Consider the following 20,537-nt stretch of genomic DNA (forward strand, 5'->3'; position numbering starts at 1 on the left):
CAAATGTTTGACTGTGACTTGGTAGAACCTGGTAATTAAAATTCACCATTAATCACTCGCTGATCTCTGGTTCAGGTTACAATTCAGAGAATCTCTCGTTGCAGCCTGAATATTCTACATTGTATTTTTTCTACTAATCCAGCTGTTGGTAAAAGTAAAGCTTTCACTCCAGGTCCTACTGATCTGGGAATGCCCACACACCCCAGACAGGCTCCTGATACACTGTATGACCCAGTCCAGGTGACTTTTCTATCTTCAGACCTTTCAGATTCCAAAGCACCTTCTCCTTTGTAGTAGCAGCTGCACTCAACTTTGTCCGCGGATGCTCTTTACATTTTGTAATACCACAAGTGACTTCCACAGAGTTTGTCTAGCATTTCCTTTTCACCCGTTGCTACATCTACAACGTCATTCTTCAGCAGTACAATATCGACCCTCTCACTTATTTTTTTTTAAGTCTTTATATATCTGGGAAAGAAAAGCAAAACTTTGGTATCCTCTTTTATATTATTGACCATACCCTTGCATTTATGCACATTTCGTGTATATATCTAGGAAAATCTATATCACAGCTCTATCTCACATGACACAGGCAATAAATTCCAGGCAGCCACTACCATGTGAAAAAACTACCCACATGCTGTAAATTTACCCCATCTCATCTTAACCAAATGCACTCTGGTACGAGAAACTAGTCATAAGTGAAATTAAAAAAAAAAACAACAAAATACAGGTTGTTTACTTAAACTTTTATCTCTCAAACTTGTACACCTGTCAGATCTCTGTTCTAACTCCAGAGGGAACAAACCAAGCCTATCAAGTTACTCTACTTGTAGCAGATGTTACCAAATCCAGGCAATATCCTGATGAATCTGTTCTGCACCCTCTCCAATCCTTCCAAGAGCTGGACAATCAGAAGTGAACACAATACTCCAGATGCTCCCTAAAACCATAAGATCTAGGAGCAGAACTAAGCCATTCGGCTCAGTGAATTTGCTCTTCAATTCAATTCCTCTATACCCCATTATCTCAGTAATCAGGATCATATCGACTTGTATTTTAAATAAACCCAATGATTTGTCTTCCTCAGCTGTCTTTGACAATAATTTCACAGATCCACCACCCGCCAGCGAAAGCAATTTCTGCCAATGTGGGTCCCCGGCAGCCAGGACAATTCAAGCGGTTCTCAAGCATGTCAATTTTCTGTATGAGCCTCCCATGTGGGATCTTGTCAAATGCCCGACTAATATCCAAACAGTTGATATCCATGTGTAACTTTATCCTTTGTCACCTCCTGGAAGAATACAATTAAGATAGCAAGAATCTACTTTCCCCACCCAAACCCTTGGCACTGAACCATAACCTACCGCAAGTATTCTCTCTTTCATACTCCCATGGTGCAGAAGAGATAAAAGGCTGAAGGTCTGTAACACCAGCCTCAAAAACAACTTTAATTCTGCATGTATAAGTTTACTGAATTATCATTTACTATGTTATTATTGGCTTAACAATAAGACAAATTTATTTATAATATTGTACCATCGTGCATCTCGTAAATAATTACCACTGACTTAGATAACCACAATAGACATACAGAAGAGTAGTAAGAATACAGTTCGGGTATGAATGGATTTAAAGAACAACTGATAATGGATTATGTAAATTTAATAGCAAACCCTGGGGAAAGCAGAACATTTTCAATATTATATTGCCTATCGAAAACCATTTGATTCTGTCCTCGCGTGTTTAAGAGAAGTTTCTAATATATTTAAGATACACGCAATCTTTGTGAGATTTCTGAAACGCTCTATTAACATCTGCAAAGGAACAACCACTGTTATCAAAATAAATGGAGGCATGTTTCAGAGCGACTTACAAAGCCCACTATAGTTTTGTCTAGTTTTAAACCCGCGTTCTTATTTACTGAAACAGACAAGAATCAGGTATCAGGAAAAAAAAACGACTTATACTTTGACACAGCTATACAGGAATGATTGGATATTAGTTGTTCTTGCATCAGTAAAGCTAAAATAATTTATTCAAATAATGGAACTAAGTTCCAAAGAAACCATATATAGCATATATAACTACGCATATGTGTGTTTATATAAAATATTAAGTTAAATAAGTAGTGTAGAAATAGAAATAAAAAAAGAGATTAGCGAGACATGATCGATGGGTTCAATGTCCATTCGGAAACTGGATGGCAGAGGAGAAGTTGTTCCTGAATCGTTGAGTGTGCGCCTTACTCCAATCCTGTGCAGTAGTCCTCATGCAGCAGACGGTGATTCAGCCAGTTACAGTTATATTCGAGTGATGTTGAAAACTCCTGATGAAGTATAGCCACTTGTTCTGCCTTCTTTGTAGCTGCATAGATATATTGGGTCCAGGTTAGATACTCGGAGAATTTGACAGCCAGGAACTTGAAATTGCTTACTCTGTCCACGTCAAATCCCTCTGTGAGAATTGGTGTGTTGTGCTCCCTCATCTTGCCATTTCTGAAATCCACAATTAGTTCTAAGGATATATTTTCATCAACGCAAGGAGGATTCAGCACTCCATACAAGCATATGCAATTCTGATAAAGGGTACACATCACTGAATGGAATTGAAAGCATAACACATAGAAATGAAGAAACTTTCATAAGAGAAGCAAGTTAACCAATGGAAGAATGTCCTGGCTTGCGTATCTAGTCAGCTGGGATGCAACGTCCATGGTCGACTCTGATAGGCGGAGGTATCATAATACAGTTCCCCACACTCCACCTGCCAGACTGATCAGTAGCAGTTGCCAAAACTTCCCCACCCTCTCCACACACACGGTGTGTACCACTGAGATGCTTATGGTCTCTGCCAGTCACGGAGATTCCTTTCCAGCTTTCCTCCGCTCCTCCATCACTGAGACTGAAAACCACACATTTTCAATCTTGTTGTTCCGATGGGTTATCGATCCGAAACCTCATATTCCCACATATTCTGCTCCTGTTTTGATGCAAGAGCAGTAGACACCTGTGACTCCCCAGTGTGCAGCTTTGCCAAAGTGCACAGTGTCCTGCTCTCCATATGTCCACACTAGATCAACATTAACATCGTCTGTTAATGAGGCAAACAATGGTTTAAATATAGTGGCATGTTGTTGCAACGGAAGTGCAGTCAGGATTGCAATAGGATATCAGGGGAATGTTCACCTTCACAAGTCAGAATATGAGGATTACACATTTTCTGGGACTTTCATCTCTGTCAATTCCGGTGTCTGTGAAAAGAATTTTACTTTGTCCTAATATCCATGGAAGTATGAATCTAATTCATGTAATCTCAAACACTGAATGTTGAAATGAGGTTATAATATTCTTTGTCAGTTGAGCTATTTAACATTTTTACTATGTTCTCTGTCCCCATGGAAGATGTTCAACAGAAACACAAGGAGACTCTGCGGGCACAAACTGAAACACTGAGAGTGAACACGATCCTGATGAGGGAGAAGGTGAAGGTTTTCCAGCTGGTTGATCGATACGCTGAGCTCACGGTCATTTCTACTGTTCGAGATCGGAGACTGGTGGAACATGAGCTGCTGGCAAGAGGCAGAGACCACGAGGAGTGGAGACAGAAACATCTCCGCAGAGAGCTAGAAAAAATTCCGACTGATCAGTTGATCCAGAGCAGTTTTTCCCAGAGTAAATCCAAATCTGGGAGTTCGGCAGCAGTGGCCGGAGTCCCGGGGATTGGGAAAACAACAATGGTACAAAAGATTGAATATGACTGGGCCATGGAGAAAATATACCAACAATTCCAGTTTGTCTTCAGTTTCAAATTCCGGGATTTAAACTCCATTAACTGTCGAATAAACCTGAGGGAACTGATTCTGGATCAGTATCCTTACTTTGGGAATATCCTGAGAGAGGTCTGGAAGAACCCAGAGGGATTGTTGTTTATATTCGATGGTTTAGATGAATTCAATGACAAAATTGATTTTTCTGATAGTCGGAGAGACAGAGAACCTCAGTCCACATGTACAGATCCTGAATTCAAGTGCAAGGTGTCGGACATTGTGTACAGTTTAATCCAGCACAAGCTGCTCCCAGGGTGTTCAGTGCTGGTGACCACCCGTCCCACTGCGTTACATTTATTGGAAAAGGCCAAGATCATTGTCTGGGCTGAAATCCTTGGATTTGTTGGTGAGGAACGGAAGGAATATTTCATCAGACATTTTGAAGATCAGACGGTAGCGGAAGCTGTTTTCAACCACGTGAAGGAGAATGAGATCCTGTACACCATGAGCTACAACCCCTCCTACTGCTGGATCCTCGCTCTGACACTGGGCCCCTTCTTCACACAAAGAGTCAGGGACCCGCAGCGAGTTCCCAAGACCATCACCCAACTCTACTCCTACTATATTTACAACATCCTGAAAAACCACGGCCGTGAGATTGAGAACCCCCGTGATGTATTACTCAGGGTTGGTCAGATGGCCTTCAGAGGAGTGTCCGAGAGGAAGATTGTGTTTACAGATGGAGATTTGATCAAGTACAATCTGCAGCCTTCCCAGTTCCTGTCAGGGTTCCTGATGGAGCTTTTGGAGAGAGAGAATTCTGCCCGGAGTGTGGTGTACACATTCCCACACCTCACCATCCAAGAGTTTGTAGCTGCAGTCGCACAATTCCTGAATCCACATCCCGGGGATATCCTGATATTCCTCACTGAAGCCCACAGCACGACAGATGGGCGATTTGAGGTATTTCTCCGTTTCGTTGCTGGTCTCTCCTCCCCAATGACAGCTCGGGGCCTGGAGGAGTTTCTGGGTCCATTTCCTCATCAAACAACCTGCCGGGTGATTGACTGGGTGAAGGGGGAGATTAAACGCCAGATTGGAAACACGAGGAGTGAAGCTGGTAAAAGGAGCCTCCTGAACACATTGCACTACCTGTTTGAGTCTCAGAATCGTGGACTGGCTCAGGCCACACTGGGATCTGTGAAAACTCTTTCATTCAATGGAATGACATTGACCCCGATTGACTGCGCGGTCCTGTCTCATGTCATCGGACTCTGTGATGAAATAAAACACCTCGACCTTGAATACTGCCACGTTCAGTATGAAGGAATCCAGCGGCTGGGACCTGGGCTGCAGAAGTGCCAGGAGTTGAAGTAACCTGATTTATCTCTAACTGTGAAACAGTCCACTGTGTTGTTTCAAGGAAAAGGGATTTGTTTAAAACTGTAGTAAATAAGATAGTGAAGAACTGTGTCAAATGCCCAGGGGATCAGTCAGTAATTCCCCAAGGACGGGAGGGTTCTGTCGCTCCTTGTGAAGGGGTGTTGGAGACTTCATCAGATCAGTGAACAACGGCCATTGGATTAATGGTAGTAAATCACAGGAATGGCCGTGTTTCTCGCTGCCTGTGACACGTCCATTGACAATGTTCCTTCTCACTGTTACTGGCACCCACATCGGCACAGGCTGCAGCAGGAGGGTCAGAGATTCACACCCCCTTCCCGGTGAGGGACAAGAGACCGTCAGCAGACTGTCCCGGCGAGAAGGAAAGAAATACCATTGTGAGATTGTCCTCCCACGGCCCTTCCCCGATTGTGAAGAATTGTGACAAATGCCATCCTGTGGGATCTCTTTTCCGCATTCCCCTTCCTCCTGTGGGATCTCTCTGCCCCACCCCCTCCCTCCTGTGTGATTTTTCTTCCCCATCTCCCTTCTTCCTGTGTGAGATATCTTCCCAACTCCACTTCCTCCTTTAGGGTCTCTTTCCCATTCCCCTTCCTCCTGTAGCTTTTGTGATTCTGTCCCTTTTCCTCAGGTGGGGTCTCTTCCACAAACTCCCATTGACATTTCCACATTCACAAATCGTTCTCACTGTGGGACTTTCTCCCATCCCGCGGCCCTGCCCCTTCTGACCCTGTCAGTAACCCTTTACTATCCATCGAGGAATAAGACAGACTGCATTTCTGACATTGGGGCAATAACCTGGAGCTGGTCAGTGAGGGACATTGACAGTGATAGGAACTCCATTCAGTGATATACTGAAGAGTTTAATGTATGCTGAAATATCCGAGTGAGAGAAATTCCCTCAGACCAACGGTTTGAATCACTTTGTTCATCAATCTGTCTGTTTGTGTTTAGAGTTGGGCAGAATGTCCTGGGAGATTCAGGAGTGAAACTGGTGTCTGCGGCTCTGAGGAACCCGGAGTGTAAAATACAGAAACTGTGGTAAGTATCAGACTGTGGGAGATTGTGTTTACAGTCACTGAGTGTCTGACATTGAACATTAATGTGATCAGTAATTGTGTTACTGATAAACTGGGGATTTGTACCATCTCCTGTCTCTGTGTGCTTCACCCTCACTCTCTCTCTCATCTCCAGGCTGAAGGGCGTCGGTCTCACAGATTCTGGTGTCGAGGATCTCGTCTCCGCTCTCAGTAAAAAACCATCACTGACGGAGCTGGACCTGGGATTAAACTCGCTGACAGATGGATCTGTCCCCGCTCTCCGACGCCTCATACTGACCCTCCCGTGTCTGGAGCGGATCGAGTGAGTGTTTGTGCTAATTCTGAAAGTTGCCTCACAAGTATATAGGGCCGTTAAGAAAGCTTATGGGGTGTTAGCTTTCATAAGTCTTGGGATCGAGTTTAAGAGTCGCGATGTAATGATGCAGCTCTATAAAACTCTGATTAGGCTACACTTGGAGTACTGTGTCCAGTTCTGGTCGCTTCACAATAGGAAGGATGTGGAAGCATTGGAAAGGGTACAGTGGAGATTTTCCAGGATGCTGCCTGGTTTAGAGAGAATGGATTATGAGAGATTAAGGGAGCTAGGGCTTTACTCTTTGGAGAGAAGGTGGATGAGAGGAGACATGATAGAGGTGTACAAGATATTAAGAGGAATAGACATAGTGGACAGACAGCGCCTCTTCCCCAGGGCACCACTGCTCAGTACAAGAGGACTTGGCTTTAAGGTAAGGTGAGGAAACTTCAAGGAGGATATTAGAGGAAGGTTTTTCACTCAGAGAGTGGTTGGTGCCTAAAATTCACTGCCTGAGTCAGTGGTGGAGACAGATAGACTAGTGAAGTTTAAGAGACTACTAGACAGGTATATGGAGGAATTTAAGGTGGGGTGTTATATGGGAGGCAGGGTTTGAAGGTCGGCACAACATTGTGGGCTGAAGGACCTGTAATATGCTGTACTATTCTATGTTCTGTGTTAATGTTCACTGTGACAAAATATCAGCGGATCCGCGGGTTTTTTGGTGATATTTGTCTGTGTGTGTTGTTGAAACATTAACCCCAGTCCCCTGTTACTGACACTGTTGTGTAATCTGTTTATTTCATCTTTATTCTCCCATCTGTTGCAGGCTGGGGTGGAATCAGTTCAGTGAGACCGGGGGGAAGGAACTGAGATCTCTGCAGGTACCCAGACCCGGACTGACAGTGATCCTGTGAACATCTGAATGTGTGAACATCCCCGCCCGCGGGATGGGGACATTTTGGCCAATTCGCACACTACCCTTTAACTGCCACTCTTACCTTCAATTGCCACACGCCAGGTGTAATTCCCAACGGTATTAACGGAACTTTCCATTCTCCCGCAGTGACGTATTTCCGCCTATTGTCCGGCGGCGCAGTTTCCACCGGATGTGCTGGTTAGGGACTCCCCACATGAGACTCTGTGGAATTACACAGACAGTAAGAGTCTGGGTTCCGGGGCTCAGTCTGGGACACCGGTGTCCCGGGGTGGAATTATCCCGGGAGAGGATCCTATATCTCCCTTTGCTGAGGACGGTGCATTCGGCAGCCTGGCCGATATAATGATGTTAAATGGACAAATCCCTCGGCAGTGACCCTGGATCTGCAGCGATCCCGGACACGTCCCTGAAGTGTGATTTTATAATCATCGGTTCCCCGATGCAGAGTGACGGTGAGAAACGCGACTGATTATTCAACCGGTCACTCCTTGTCGCCGGTCAGTTAATTTTGTGTGACTGAGTGAGTCGGGAGCAGGTTATTTATTCCCGCACGTCAGCAGTTCACACATTCTTTAATTTACATTTGTCATGATGAAATCAATAAACCGCTGTAACTTCCTGTCCTGGTGCCGGACTCGAGTTTTATTTGAGGTTTCTGCTGCCCCCCGCACCCTGTGCACTGCAACAGTGGTTCGGAGCAACTCACACTGACACAGTAGCGTCTCAGCTCCAGGCTGAGGGAGGTCGGACTGGAAGAGTCTGGTGCCCAGGATCTAATCTCCATGCTACCCCCACCGTGGCTAACTGCCCCCAAAGAGAGTTAAAAACATCGACTAACGTCAGACCTGATTTCAATTAGGTCCCAAATATGTGATGGGGGATGGTATACCGGCATTGAGCACGGGGTGAAGCTTCCTCCATACCATCCCATCACATACCCCTGTGGTCAGACACAGAGTGAAACTCCCTCCACACCGGCCCATCACACACTCCCAGGGTCAGACACAGAGTGAATCTCCCTCCACACCGTCCCATCACACAACCCTGGGGTCAGACACAGAGTGAAACTCCCTCCACACCGTCCCATCACACAATCCCGGGGTCAGACACAGAGTGAATCTCCCTCCACACCGACCCATCACACACTCCCGGGGTCAGACACAGAGTGAATCTCCCTCCACACCGTCCCATCACACAACCCTGGGGTCAGACACATAGTGAATCTCCCTCCATAGATTACCATCACACACCCCTGTGGTCAGACACAGAGTGAATCTCCCTCCACACCGTCCCATCACACAATCCCGGGGTCAGACACAGAGCAAATCTCCCTCCAGATGGTACCATCACATACTCCCAGGGTCAGACACAGAGTGAATCTCCCTCCACACCGTCCCATCACACACTCCCGGGGTCAGACACAGAGTGAATCTCCCTCCACACAGTCCCATCTCACACTCCCGGGGTCAGACACAGAGTGAATCTCCCTCCAGATGGTACCATCACACAACCCTGGGGTCAGTCACAGAGTGAAGCTCCCTCCACACCATTCTACCTCACACTCCCGGGGTCAGACACAGATTCTCCCTCCACATGGTACCATTACACCCTCCTGGGGCCAGTAACAGGATGAAGCACCCGCGGCGCAGTCCAATCCCGCCCTCTCATGCCCAGACATGGAGAAAAGGTCTCTGTGGTGTGAGATATATCAATTAAGTTCTCCATTTGAAATGGATGAGAAAGGACAATCTCAGCTTGGAACAGCAGCATGGGATCCACCCCTCCAGCCTCTGTAGAGGAGGTCAGAGAGACAGGGAGAGATGGAGTTGAGCGACTGGGAAGGATACAGTGGTGCATGCAGTGAGAGAGGGTGCAAAGGGACAAACATGAGCTGGGGAGCAATGGTGGATATTAGAACCCTAGCGGTTAACAATCACATTTGATTTCTAGGGTCGGAAAGTAGCCGAGGATGAAACCTAAGATGAGGGTAATTTCGCATAAAAGGGACCTCATCTCTTCTCGTCCTCTTTCAACGTCCGCACTCCTAAGAGGACGTTGGCCCTCCCAGTCTGCTCACACAGGCCGCGCTACTAATCTGTCTCCACCCTTTCCCATCGCCCGAAATCCCAATGGACCCTACTCCTTCCCCTTTCTTACCATCTTATGCACTCCCAATGGGGCCCCTTCCAGTTCATTCTCAACGGGACTGTGACCCTGGAAATTGCTGGGGATTCCTGAATTCCGTGTTTGACGGAACTCAGGGCTGTGTTTACGGAATTGACGAAAACGCTGATGGGTTTATTAGTTACATGGAAAGTCGAGTGTGGATCCAGGTGGAGGGATGAGGAGAGCGAGTGGGGGAGGGGAGGGTTTTGCTGGTGGTGGGATGGTGACAAGACGCTGAGTGTGGTGGGATGAGGAGAGCGAGTGGGGGAGGGGAGGGTTTTGCTGGTGGTGGGATGGTGTGAAGACGCTGTGTGGTGGGATGAGGAGAGCGAGTGTGGGAGGGGAGGGTTTTGCTGGTGGTGGGATGGTGACAAGACGCTGAGTGTGGTGGGATGAGGAGAGCGAGTGGGGGAGGGGAGGGTTTTGCGGGCGGTGGGATGGTGACAAGACGCTGTGTGGTGGGATGAGGAGAGCGAGTGGGGGAGGGGAGGGTTTTGCTGGTGGTGGGATGGTGTGAAGACGCTGTGTGGTGGGATGAGGAGAGCGAGTGTGGGAGGGGAGGGTTTTGCTGGTGGTGGGATGGTGACAAGACGCTGAGTGTGGTGGGATGAGGAGAGCGAGTGGGGGAGGGGAGGGTTTTGCGGGCGGTGGGATGGTGACAAGACGCTGTGTGGTGGGATGAGGAGACCGAGTGGGGGAGGGGAGGGTTTTGCTGGTGGTGGGATGGTGACAAGACGCTGAGTGTGGTGGGATGAGGAGAGCGAGTGGGGGAGGGGAGGGTTTTGCGGGTGGTGGGATGGTGTGAAGACGCAGTGTGGTGGGATGAGGAGAGCGAGTGGGGGAGGGGAGGGTTTTGCGGGTGGTGGGATGGTGACAAGACGCTGAGTGTGGTGGGATGAGGAGAGCGAGTGGGGGAGGGGAGGGTTTTGCGGGCGGTGGGATGGTGACAAGACGCTGAGTGTGGTGGGATGAGGAGAGCGAGTGGGGGAGGGGAGGGTTTTGCGGGTGGTGGGATGGTGACAAGACTGAGTGTGGTGGGATGAGGAGAGCGAGTTGGGGAGGGGAGGGTTTAGCGGGTGGTGGGATGGTGACAAGACGCTGTGTGGTGGGATGAGGAGAGCGAGTGGGGGAGGGGAGGGTTTTGCGGGCGGTGGGATGGTGACAAGACGCTGAGTGTGGTGGGATGAGGAGAGCGAGTGGGGGAGGGGAGGGTTTTGCGGGTGGTGGGATGGTGACAAGACGCTGAGTGTGGTGGGATGAGGAGAGCGAGTGGGGGAGGGGAGGGTTTTGCGGGTGGTGGGATGGTGACAAGACTGAGTGTGGTGGGATGAGGAGACCGAGTGGGGGAGCGGAGGGTTTTGCTGGTGGTGGGATGGTGACAAGACGCTGTGTGGTGGGATGAGGAGAGCGAGTGGGGGAGGGGAGGGTTTTGCGGGTGGTGGGATGGTGACAAGACGCTGAGTGTGGTGGGATGAGGAGAGCGAGTGGGGGAGGGGAGGGTTTTGCGGGCGGTGGGATGGTGACAAGACGCTGAGTGTGGTGGGATGAGGAGAGCGAGTGGGGGAGGGGAGGGTTTTGCGGGTGGTGGGATGGTGACAAGACTGAGTGTGGTGGGATGAGGAGAGCGAGTTGGGGAGGGGAGGGTTTAGCGGGTGGTGGGATGGTGACAAGACGCTGTGTGGTGGGATGAGGAGAGCGAGTGGGGGAGGGGAGGGTTTTGCGGGTGGTGGGATGGTGTGAAGACGCTGTGTGGTGGGATGAGGAGAGCGAGTGGGGGAGGGGAGGGTTTTGCGGGTGGTGGGATGGTGACAAGACGCTGAGTGTGGTGGGATGAGGAGAGCGAGTGGGGGAGGGGAGGGTTTTGCGGGTGGTGGGATGGTGACAAGACGCTGAGTGTGGTGGGATGAGGAGAGCGAGTGGGGGAGGGGAGGGTTTTGCGGGTGGTGGGATGGTGACAAGACGCTGAGTGTGGTGGGATGAGGAGAGCGAGTGGGGGAGGGGAGGGTTTTGCGGGTGGTGGGATGGTGACAAGACGCTGAGTGTGGTGGGATGAGGAGAGCGAGTGGGGGAGGGGAGGGTTTTGCGGGTGGTGGGATGGTGACAAGACTGAGTGTGGTGGGATGAGGAGAGCGAGTTGGGGAGGGGAGGGTTTAGCGGGTGGTGGGATGGTGACAAGACGCTGTGTGGTGGGATGAGGAGAGCGAGTGGGGGAGGGGAGGGTTTTGCGGGTGGTGGGATGGTGACAAGACGCTGAGTGTGGAGGGATGAGGAGAGCGAGTGGGGGAGGGGAGGGTTTTGCGGGTGGTGGGATGGTGACAAGACGCTGAGTGTGGTGGGATGAGGAGAGCGAGTGGGGGAGGGGAGGGTTTTGCGGGTGGTGGGATGGTGACAAGACTGAGTGTGGTGGGATGAGGAGAGCGAGTTGGGGAGGGGAGGGTTTAGCGGGTGGTGGGATGGTGACAAGACTGAGTGTGGTGGGATGAGGAGAGCGAGTGGGGGAGGGGAGGGTTTTGCGGGCGGTGGGATGGTGACAAGACGCTGTGTGGTGGGATGAGGAGAGCGAGTGGGGGAGGGGAGGGTTTTGCGGGTGGTGGGATGGTGACAAGACTGAGTGTGGTGGGATGAGGAGAGCGAGTTGGGGAGGGGAGGGTTTAGCGGGTGGTGGGATGGTGACAAGACTGAGTGTGGTGGGATGAGGAGAGCGAGTGGGGGAGGGGAGGGTTTTGCTGGTGGTGGGATGGTGACAAGACGCTGTGTGGTGGGATGAGGAGACCGAGTGGGGGAGGGGAGGGTTTTGCGGGTGGTGGGATGGTGACAAGACGCTGAGTGTGGTGGGATGAGGAGAGCGAGTGGGGGAGGGGAGGGTTTTGCGGGTGGTGGGATGTTGACAAGACGCTGAGTGTGAGGGAGTGACACGCTTCGTGGTGCAGGATGTAGGAAGGCGGGTCACACGCTGTCAGAAAATGGCTATCGGCAGAAGATTAAATGGAGAGTGGAGAGTGCGAGTAGGGAGGGAAAGGAGAGGAGGGGTGAGGAGTTGAGATTGAATAAACAGGGAGGGAAGTGAGTGGAAGATGAGGAAAAGGGTGTGTCCCATTCTATGATGCTGGGAGTGTAATTGTCAATGGTAACCATCACAAAATGGCCGCCAGCCAGGGCGGTGACAGAGGGGTGAGCGAGGGAACGGAGAGTGGAGTGTTTCGGGAGTGACTGGAGCACAGGTCAGGAGAGGGCGGTTCGTAATAAGTGAGCTGGAACTGGTGGGTTCCCACGGGCAGGAGCACCGTTGCCCTCCTTCCCCGCCTTGATTCTTCTTTCGGGGCGAGCCTCTGGTTGCAGGGCCCGAATCCGTCAGGCTGACCCGTGGAGTAGGGGGACGTGTCGTCACTGGGGCCCGTCAAAGGTAGGAGTGGGCGCAGTTTTGCCGGAGAAGACGGAGGCGAGGTCTGGCGATACAGGCTGGTTGGCGTGGATCACCACCATTTTCTGCAGGGTGGGGGAGAAGGAGGGGACAGATTGAGGAGGGGAGGGGAGAAAGAGGTGAGGAGATGAGTCCCACTGCCCACTCCCTCACCCTCTCGCTCCCTCAGTTCCCTCTCTCCCTCCCTGTACTCTCTTCTCTCTCCATCTCTTCCCCCACCTCTCTCTCCCCAACCTATCCTCCTCTCCACCCCACTCCCCACCCTATTCTCCTCTTCTCACCTCTCTCCCCACCCTATCCTCTCTCGACCCCTCTCCCCACCCTATGCTCCTCTCTCCACCCCTCCCCACACCCTTTTATTCCTTTTCTGCCCCATCTCTGTGAACTGTCAAGTCCATCAGCAAAAACAGGAACGATTCTCTAATTCCCTATAAAGTATGAAATTACAAATATTATCTCAGATAAATTCCCCCCTGGAAAAGACAGTGATGTGCGAGTTTGCATTTGTAGTCAGACGAGAAATACAGATGTTGGGAATAATTTATTCCTTTTTTAGGGTAGCAGGCAATCACAGAATGGAACCCCGTCTGTCAGTATCGATTCTGTCGATTAGGTCGGGATCGGGCGTTTTATTCTTTTCTGGCGTTCCCGGCGAGGTGAAATTGGGCGATGTGGGGAATTATGAGGGTACTGGGATCATCCAGTGCAATTTCGTGAATCTCGATGTGTGCGAAAATTCATGGCAATTAAAATATAACGTGGGTAAATGTATTGTTTGGGGAAAATTAAAAACGAAGTGCTTCCAAAATAGCGATTTGCATATTATATTGGAAATTTCTCGTGTGCCAGTTCTCAGGTCACCTGCAGCACTGTTCACTGATCACGTGTAAATAGGGTAACCAGTTAGATTCACAGATGGTGAGTTGATATTCTCAGCAAGTAACTTTATGTTTTCCTAGTCCAACTTGGTCAAGTTTACAAATTACAGCGACTGGCTGATGTCTATAATAGCTGATGGTGGCGGCCCTCCAGCCATTCATCCCATTAGGTACGAGCAACCATCCCTTGTACCCGGTGGTTGACCCTCCATCTATTGTAGGGGTGACCAGAGCCCGTCCTTCCCAGCGGCGCGGAACCTCTATTCAGAAAACTTGAGAAATTGAGGGGTGTCAATGGATCAGACTGACGCGGCCGCTGACTGGGGATCGCCAGGGGATGTCTGGAGCTCTGGCTGGTCATGACAGACAGCGAACCACTAGTGATGCGATGCTGAATAGGCGGCAGGCGCTGGGAAACCTGAACAAAAAAGATCCTGTCAGAATACACAGTGGCCGATTGAGACCAAAGGCTGCGAATGTTGCCCGTGTTTCTCGGGAGAGCAGTCCACTCACAACGGAAATCACCAAGGCAGTTCAGAGAAGAGAGACACACATGATATGGTCATTAGAAATAAACACGTTTATAATGCGTTTATACTACTGAGTAATGGAACTTGAGATTCATATGACAGGAGGCAGGGGCAAACCTAACATAAAAATACATAAAAAATAGGAGCAGGAGTAGGCCATCCGGCCCATCGTGACTTTCCCGCCATTCAATAAGATCATGGCTGATCTGTCCGTAAACTCAGCTCCATCTACCTGCCTTTTCCACAGAACCATTAATTTTCTTTCTGTGTAAAAACCTATCTAACTGTATCATAAATATACTTAGTTAGGAAACCTCAGCTGCTCACAGAATTCCATAGAACATAGAACATATAAAACATAGAATAGTACAGCACATTATAGGCCCTTCGGCCCACAATGTTGTGCCGACCCGCAAAACCTGCCACCCATATACCCCTCACCTTAACTTCCTCCATATACCTGTCTAGTACTCTCTTAACTTCACTATTGTATCTGTCTCCACCACTGACTCAGGCAGTGCATTCCACGCGCCAACCACTCGCTGAGCAAAAGCTCTTCCTCTAATATCTCCCTTAAACTTCCCTCCTCTTTCCTTAAAGCCATGTCCTCTTGTACTGTGCAGTGGTGCCCTGGGGGAAAATCGCTGGCTATACACTCTATCTTTTCCTCTTAATATCTTGTACACCTCTATCATGTCTCCTCTCATCCTCCTCTCCAAAGAGTAAAGCCCTAGCTCCCTTAATCTCTGATCATAATCCATACTCTCTAAACCAGGCAGCATCCTGGTAAATCTCCTCTGTACCCTTTCCAATGCTTCCACATTCTTCCTATTGTGAGGCGACCAGAACTGGACACAATACTGCCAGTGTGGCCTAACCAGAGTTTTATAGAACTGCATCATTAAATCGCGACTCTTAAACACTATCCCTCGACTTAATAAACCTAACACCCCATAAGCTTTCTTAACTACCCGATCTGCCTGTGAGGCAACTCTCAGGGATCTATGGACATGTACCCCCAGATCCCTCTGCTCCTCCACACTACCAAGTATCCTGCCATTTACTTTGTACTCTGCCTTGGAGTTTGTACTTCCAAAGTGAACCACCTCACACTTTTCCGGGTTGAACTCCATCTGCCACTGCTCAGCCCACTTCTGCATCCTATCAATATCTCTCTGCAATTTTCGGCAATCCTCCACACTATCTACAACACCACCAACCTTTGTGTCGTCTTCAAACCTGCCAAACCACTCTTCTACTCCCACATCCAGGTAATTGATAAAAATCACGAAAAATAGAGGTCCCAGAACAAATCCTTGTGGGACACCGCTAGTCACAACCCCCCAATCCGAATGTACTACCTCCACCATGACCCTCTGCCTTCTGCAGGCAATCCAAATCTGAATCCACCTGGCTATACGTCCCTGGGCAACATGCCTTCAGACTTTCTGAATAAGTCTACAGTGTGGAACCTTCTCAAATGCCTTACTAAAATCCACGTAGATTACATCCACTGCACTACCCTCATCCATATGGCTGGTCAGTTTCTCAAATAAGTCTATCAAGCTTGTTAATCACGACCTACCCTTCACAAAGCTATTTTGGCTGTCCCTGATCAGACTATGATTCTCTAATTGCCCATAGATCCTATCTCTAAGAATCTCTTCCAGCAGCTTTCCCACCCCAGACGTAAGAGTCACAGGCCTATAATTACCCGGAGTATCCCTAATACCTTATTTGAATAAGGGGACATTTGACTCCCTCCAATCCTCTGTTACCATTCCCGTGGACAACAAGGGCATAAAAATCCTAACCAGAGGTTTAGCAATCTCTTCCCTCGTCGCATGGAGCAGCCTGGGGAATATCCCGTCAGGCCCCAGGGATTTATCTGTCCTAATGTATTTTAACAATTCCAACACTCCTTTCTCTTAATATCAATCTGCTCCAGAACATCAGCCTCACTCATATTGTCCTCACCGTCATCAAGTTCAATTTCATTGGTGAATACCGAAGAGAAGTATTCCTTGAGGACCTCGCACACTTCCACAGCCTCCAGGCACATCTTCCCACATTTATTTATAATCGGCCCTACCTAAGATTCCTGTCATCATTTTGTTTTTTACATAATTGAAGAATGCCTTGGGGTTTTCCTTTACCCTGCTCGCCAAGGCTTTCTTATACCCCGTTCTTGCTATTCTCAGCCCCTTCTTAAGCTCCTTTCATGCTACCCTATATTCCTCAATAGACCCATCTGATCCTTGCTTTCTAAACCTCATGCATGCCTCCTTCTTCCACCTGACAAGATTTTCCACCACACATGTCACCCATAGTTCCTTCACCTTACCTTTCTTTATCTTCCTCACCGGGACAAATTTATCCCTAACATCCTGCAAGAGATCCTTGAACATCGACCACATGTCCATAGTACATTTCCCTGCAGAAACATCTTCCCAATTCACACCCGCAAGTTCTACCCTTATAGCGTCATAAGTTGTCCTTCCCCAATTAAAAAAAATCATGTCCTCTCTGATTCTATCCTTTTCCATGATAATGCTAAAGGCCAGGAAGCGATTCTCACTGTCCCCCAGATTCTCACCCACTGAGAGATCTGTGACCTGACCCGGTTCGTTACACAATACTAGATCTAGTATGGCATTCCCTCTAGTCGGCCTGTCAACTTCCTGTGACAGGAATCCGTCCTGGACGCAATTCATAAACTCTGCCCCATCTAAACCCTTGGAACTAATCAAGTGCCAAGCAATGTTATGGAATTTAAAGTCACCCATGATAACAACCCTGTTATTTTTCACCTTTCTAAAATCTGCCTCCCAATCAGCTCCTAGATATCTCTGCTGCTACCAAGGGGCCTATAGAATACCCGCAGAAGAGTAACTGCTCCCTTCCTGTTCCTGACGTACACCCATACTGACTCAAAAGAGGATCCTGCTACATTACCCACCCTTTCTGTAGCTGTAATGGTATCCCTGACCAGTAATGCCACACCTCCTCCCCTTTCTACCCATTTCTATCCCTTTTAAAGCACTGAAATCCAGGAATATTGAGAATCTATTCCTGCCCTGCTGCCAGCCAAGTCTTCGTAATGGCCAGTATATCATAATTCCATATATGCATCCAACCTCTCAGTTCATCACCATTGTTCCTGATGCTTCTTGCATTGAAGTACACACACTTTAGCCCTTGTACCTTACTACCTTTACACCCTTTATTCTGCTTCTCTTTCCTCAAAACCTCTCTATATGTCAGATCTGGCTTTACTCCATGTAAATCTGTCACTGCTCTAGAGCTCCGGGACCCATCCCCCTTGCACATTATTTTAAACCCTTCCAAACCATGCTAGCAAACCTACCAGTAAGGATATTGCTCCCCCTCGAGTTCAGCTGCAACCCATCCAATCTGTACAAGTCCCACCTTCCCCAGAAGAGATCCCAATGGTCCAAAAATCTAAAACCCTGCCCCCTGCACCAACTCCTCAGCCACGCATTCAACTGCTATCTCCTCCAATTCTTACCATCACTATCACGTAGTACTGGCAGCAATCCTGTGAAAGCCACCCTTGAGGTCCTGCTCTTCAGCCTTCTGCCAAGTTCCCGAAACTCACACTTCAGGACCTCATCCCTCTTCTTGCTTACGTCGTTGGTACCAACATGTATCACCACTTCTGGTTGCTTTCCCTCTCGTACCAGGATGTCATGCACCCGGTCAGAGACATCCAGGACCCTGGCACCCGGGAGGCAAAAAAAAAAAAAAAAAACACGCGGGTGTCCCTATCTCGTCCACAAAATCCCCTGTCTGCCCCCCTGACTATAGACTCTCCAATAACGACATCTCTCCTCTTCTCCATCCCATCCTTCTGCACCACAGGGTCAGACTCACTGCCAGAGGCCCTGTCGCAGTGGCTCACACCTGGTAGGTCGTCCTCGCCAACAGTATCCAGGACGGTAAATTTATTATTCAGGGGATTGGTTACAGGGGTGCTCTGCACAACCTGTCTACTCTCCTTCGCTTTCCCCCCTCAGACTGTCACCCAACGACCTGCTTCCGGCAGCCTAGGTGTGACTACCTCCCTGTAGCTCTCATCTATGACTGCCACATTCTCCCTTATGAGTCGAAGGTCATCCATCTGTTGCTCCAGATTCAGCACACGGTCTTTCAGATCACCCAGCCGTATGCATTTCTGGCAGATTTGTCTCTGCGGGAGAGGGGAGATCCCCCAAGTCTGCCACATCTCAGAGGAGAGGCACATCACCGTCTCAGGGGGCATTGTAAAGACTAACTGGGAATAAGCTCGTCCTCCATCTCTTCTTGTCGAAGCCTCTGGAGTCAAAGCCTCAAATCTCAACTCCTTCACTGGGCGTTTACTGTCTGATCTTTTTAGTCCGTTTGTTTTTCTGTCCGCTTTCCCTCACCCTCATCTGTCTGGTCTTCTGGAGTGTCTCAACCTGGACTGGGATTGCACGACAGCTGGCATAAAGCGGACACCCTGACTGTAATATTGAACTGTTTGAATGATGACGGGTCTGGTTTATTGGTAATATAGATACTTCCGTTACATATGTTGAATGGTCTGCAGCGCGCTTTCATTAACACGTGCCACTCCGATGTTATCTCTGTTTTTCAGCCATCACTAAACTGAGATGATGATATAATTTCCGGCAACGCTGACAGCGTCATTACTAATCCACGCCCATTGTTGACCATTATGATAAAGATATTCACAGTCGCTGACCAAAGTGATGATGCCATATCGTACGCTGGTCATTCACTGAAATGCACCCCTAAGAATCCATATTTTAATTTTTCCTCTCTAGAATATTCAGCTGGTTATACAAATCCTTGAGCGATCGTTACAGTCAGTCAGCTGATCGCCCACGAGCTAGATCAAAGAGATCAAGTAAGTGCAGTCCTGTATTTTATACATTTCTGTATTTAGTTGTTGTCTTCGTGGACCGCACTGCCATTACTTCCCCAAGCGACAGCGCAAATAACAGCTCCAGGGTTAGACCAGATGCTCCTGTCCTGCAACTGCACCGCCAGCAACTAATGGAAGATCACTGTCTTCCCCCTGCATCGGCTTTCACATTCCATGCGTAACTAAGTCGCTATCCCAATGCAAGTAGATTCCAGTTTGTCAGAATGAAACTGATCTCGCTTCGAAATGGATAAGTCATGTTAATAATAGTCGACAAAATAAAAAAAAACTTCGAGGAGCCACGAAACAAGAGTGAAATGCAAATAACACAACGAGCAGCCAGGTATACTTTATGTAGGCAGGGTGAAAGTAAGGAACGACCGGTTGCGGACGGCTGCTTCGATGATAGAACAATGACGGTGGTTGAGAACTGGGGTTAAATAGGCGGCAAATGACGAGTATTCGGGAGTGACAGGGTAACCCTACTAGCCGGGTAGATACACGGATATGCCTGCATGTTCAGGCTAGGAGTTGTCAGCGGGAGCAGACCTGATAGGATCCCCGCAACGACGGCCGGTCCCTAAAGATCGGATCGATTCGATGGAACTCACCGTTGAGCGAAGGATCCAAGATGCAACAATGGCACCCAAAAAACAGCATCTCTTCTATTTGATCATCCATGTTAAGGTGCATTGAACAACCTGTGAGTCGTGTACACTGGAGCACATTTCACCGTCCGAGGTTCCGGAGGTGCAGAATCGGGTAGGTTGAGTGATCAACAGTCAGCCTTGTGGTTGTTAGGTGTGATCTTGAGGGACGGTGCCAGCTGGAGACGGTAAGTGACTGGGATGATGCGTTGCATTACCTTCAAACCGGAGAGAGAAAGTAGTTGTGCAGGGGCGGATATCTAGTGGACAGCAGCCAATTAATTCCTCAAACCTGTTAAGTCTGGTTGAGCTGCAGGGCAATTAGCATGGAGGCAGTTGTCATAGTTGGCAGCTAGGATGGTCCTCCATGTCCTCATCGAAGTACTGAGGTAGCGGCGAACCAGGGCTCTGGCCAACGGAACGTTCACCGCTGGCTCCTCCGCAGGGAACAGTGGAGGTTGGTATCCATGAAGACATCAAAGGGTGACATACCCATTGC

At 48.9% G+C, this 20,537-nt stretch overlaps 1 protein-coding gene across 3 annotated transcripts in view; it reads left to right on the forward strand.

Annotated features, from left to right (window-relative positions):
- LOC132388561 (NACHT, LRR and PYD domains-containing protein 3-like) overlaps positions 1-8,085 on the forward strand; it is a 38,185-nt gene extending 30,100 nt beyond the window's left edge. For all 3 annotated transcript variants that reach the window (XM_059960937.1, XM_059960938.1, XM_059960939.1), the window contains 4 exons: positions 3,405-5,142; positions 6,128-6,214; positions 6,368-6,535; positions 7,356-8,085. In XM_059960937.1, the coding sequence (XP_059816920.1) occupies positions 3,405-5,142; positions 6,128-6,214; positions 6,368-6,535; positions 7,356-7,443 (2,081 nt within the window). In that variant the 3' untranslated portion in view covers positions 7,444-8,085. The remainder of the gene's footprint in view (positions 1-3,404; positions 5,143-6,127; positions 6,215-6,367; positions 6,536-7,355) is intronic.
- Positions 8,086-20,537: the final 12,452 nt, after the last annotated feature.

Source organism: Hypanus sabinus, unplaced genomic scaffold (assembly GCF_030144855.1).
Source record: "Hypanus sabinus isolate sHypSab1 unplaced genomic scaffold, sHypSab1.hap1 scaffold_349, whole genome shotgun sequence".
Taxonomy (NCBI): domain Eukaryota; kingdom Metazoa; phylum Chordata; class Chondrichthyes; order Myliobatiformes; family Dasyatidae; genus Hypanus; species Hypanus sabinus.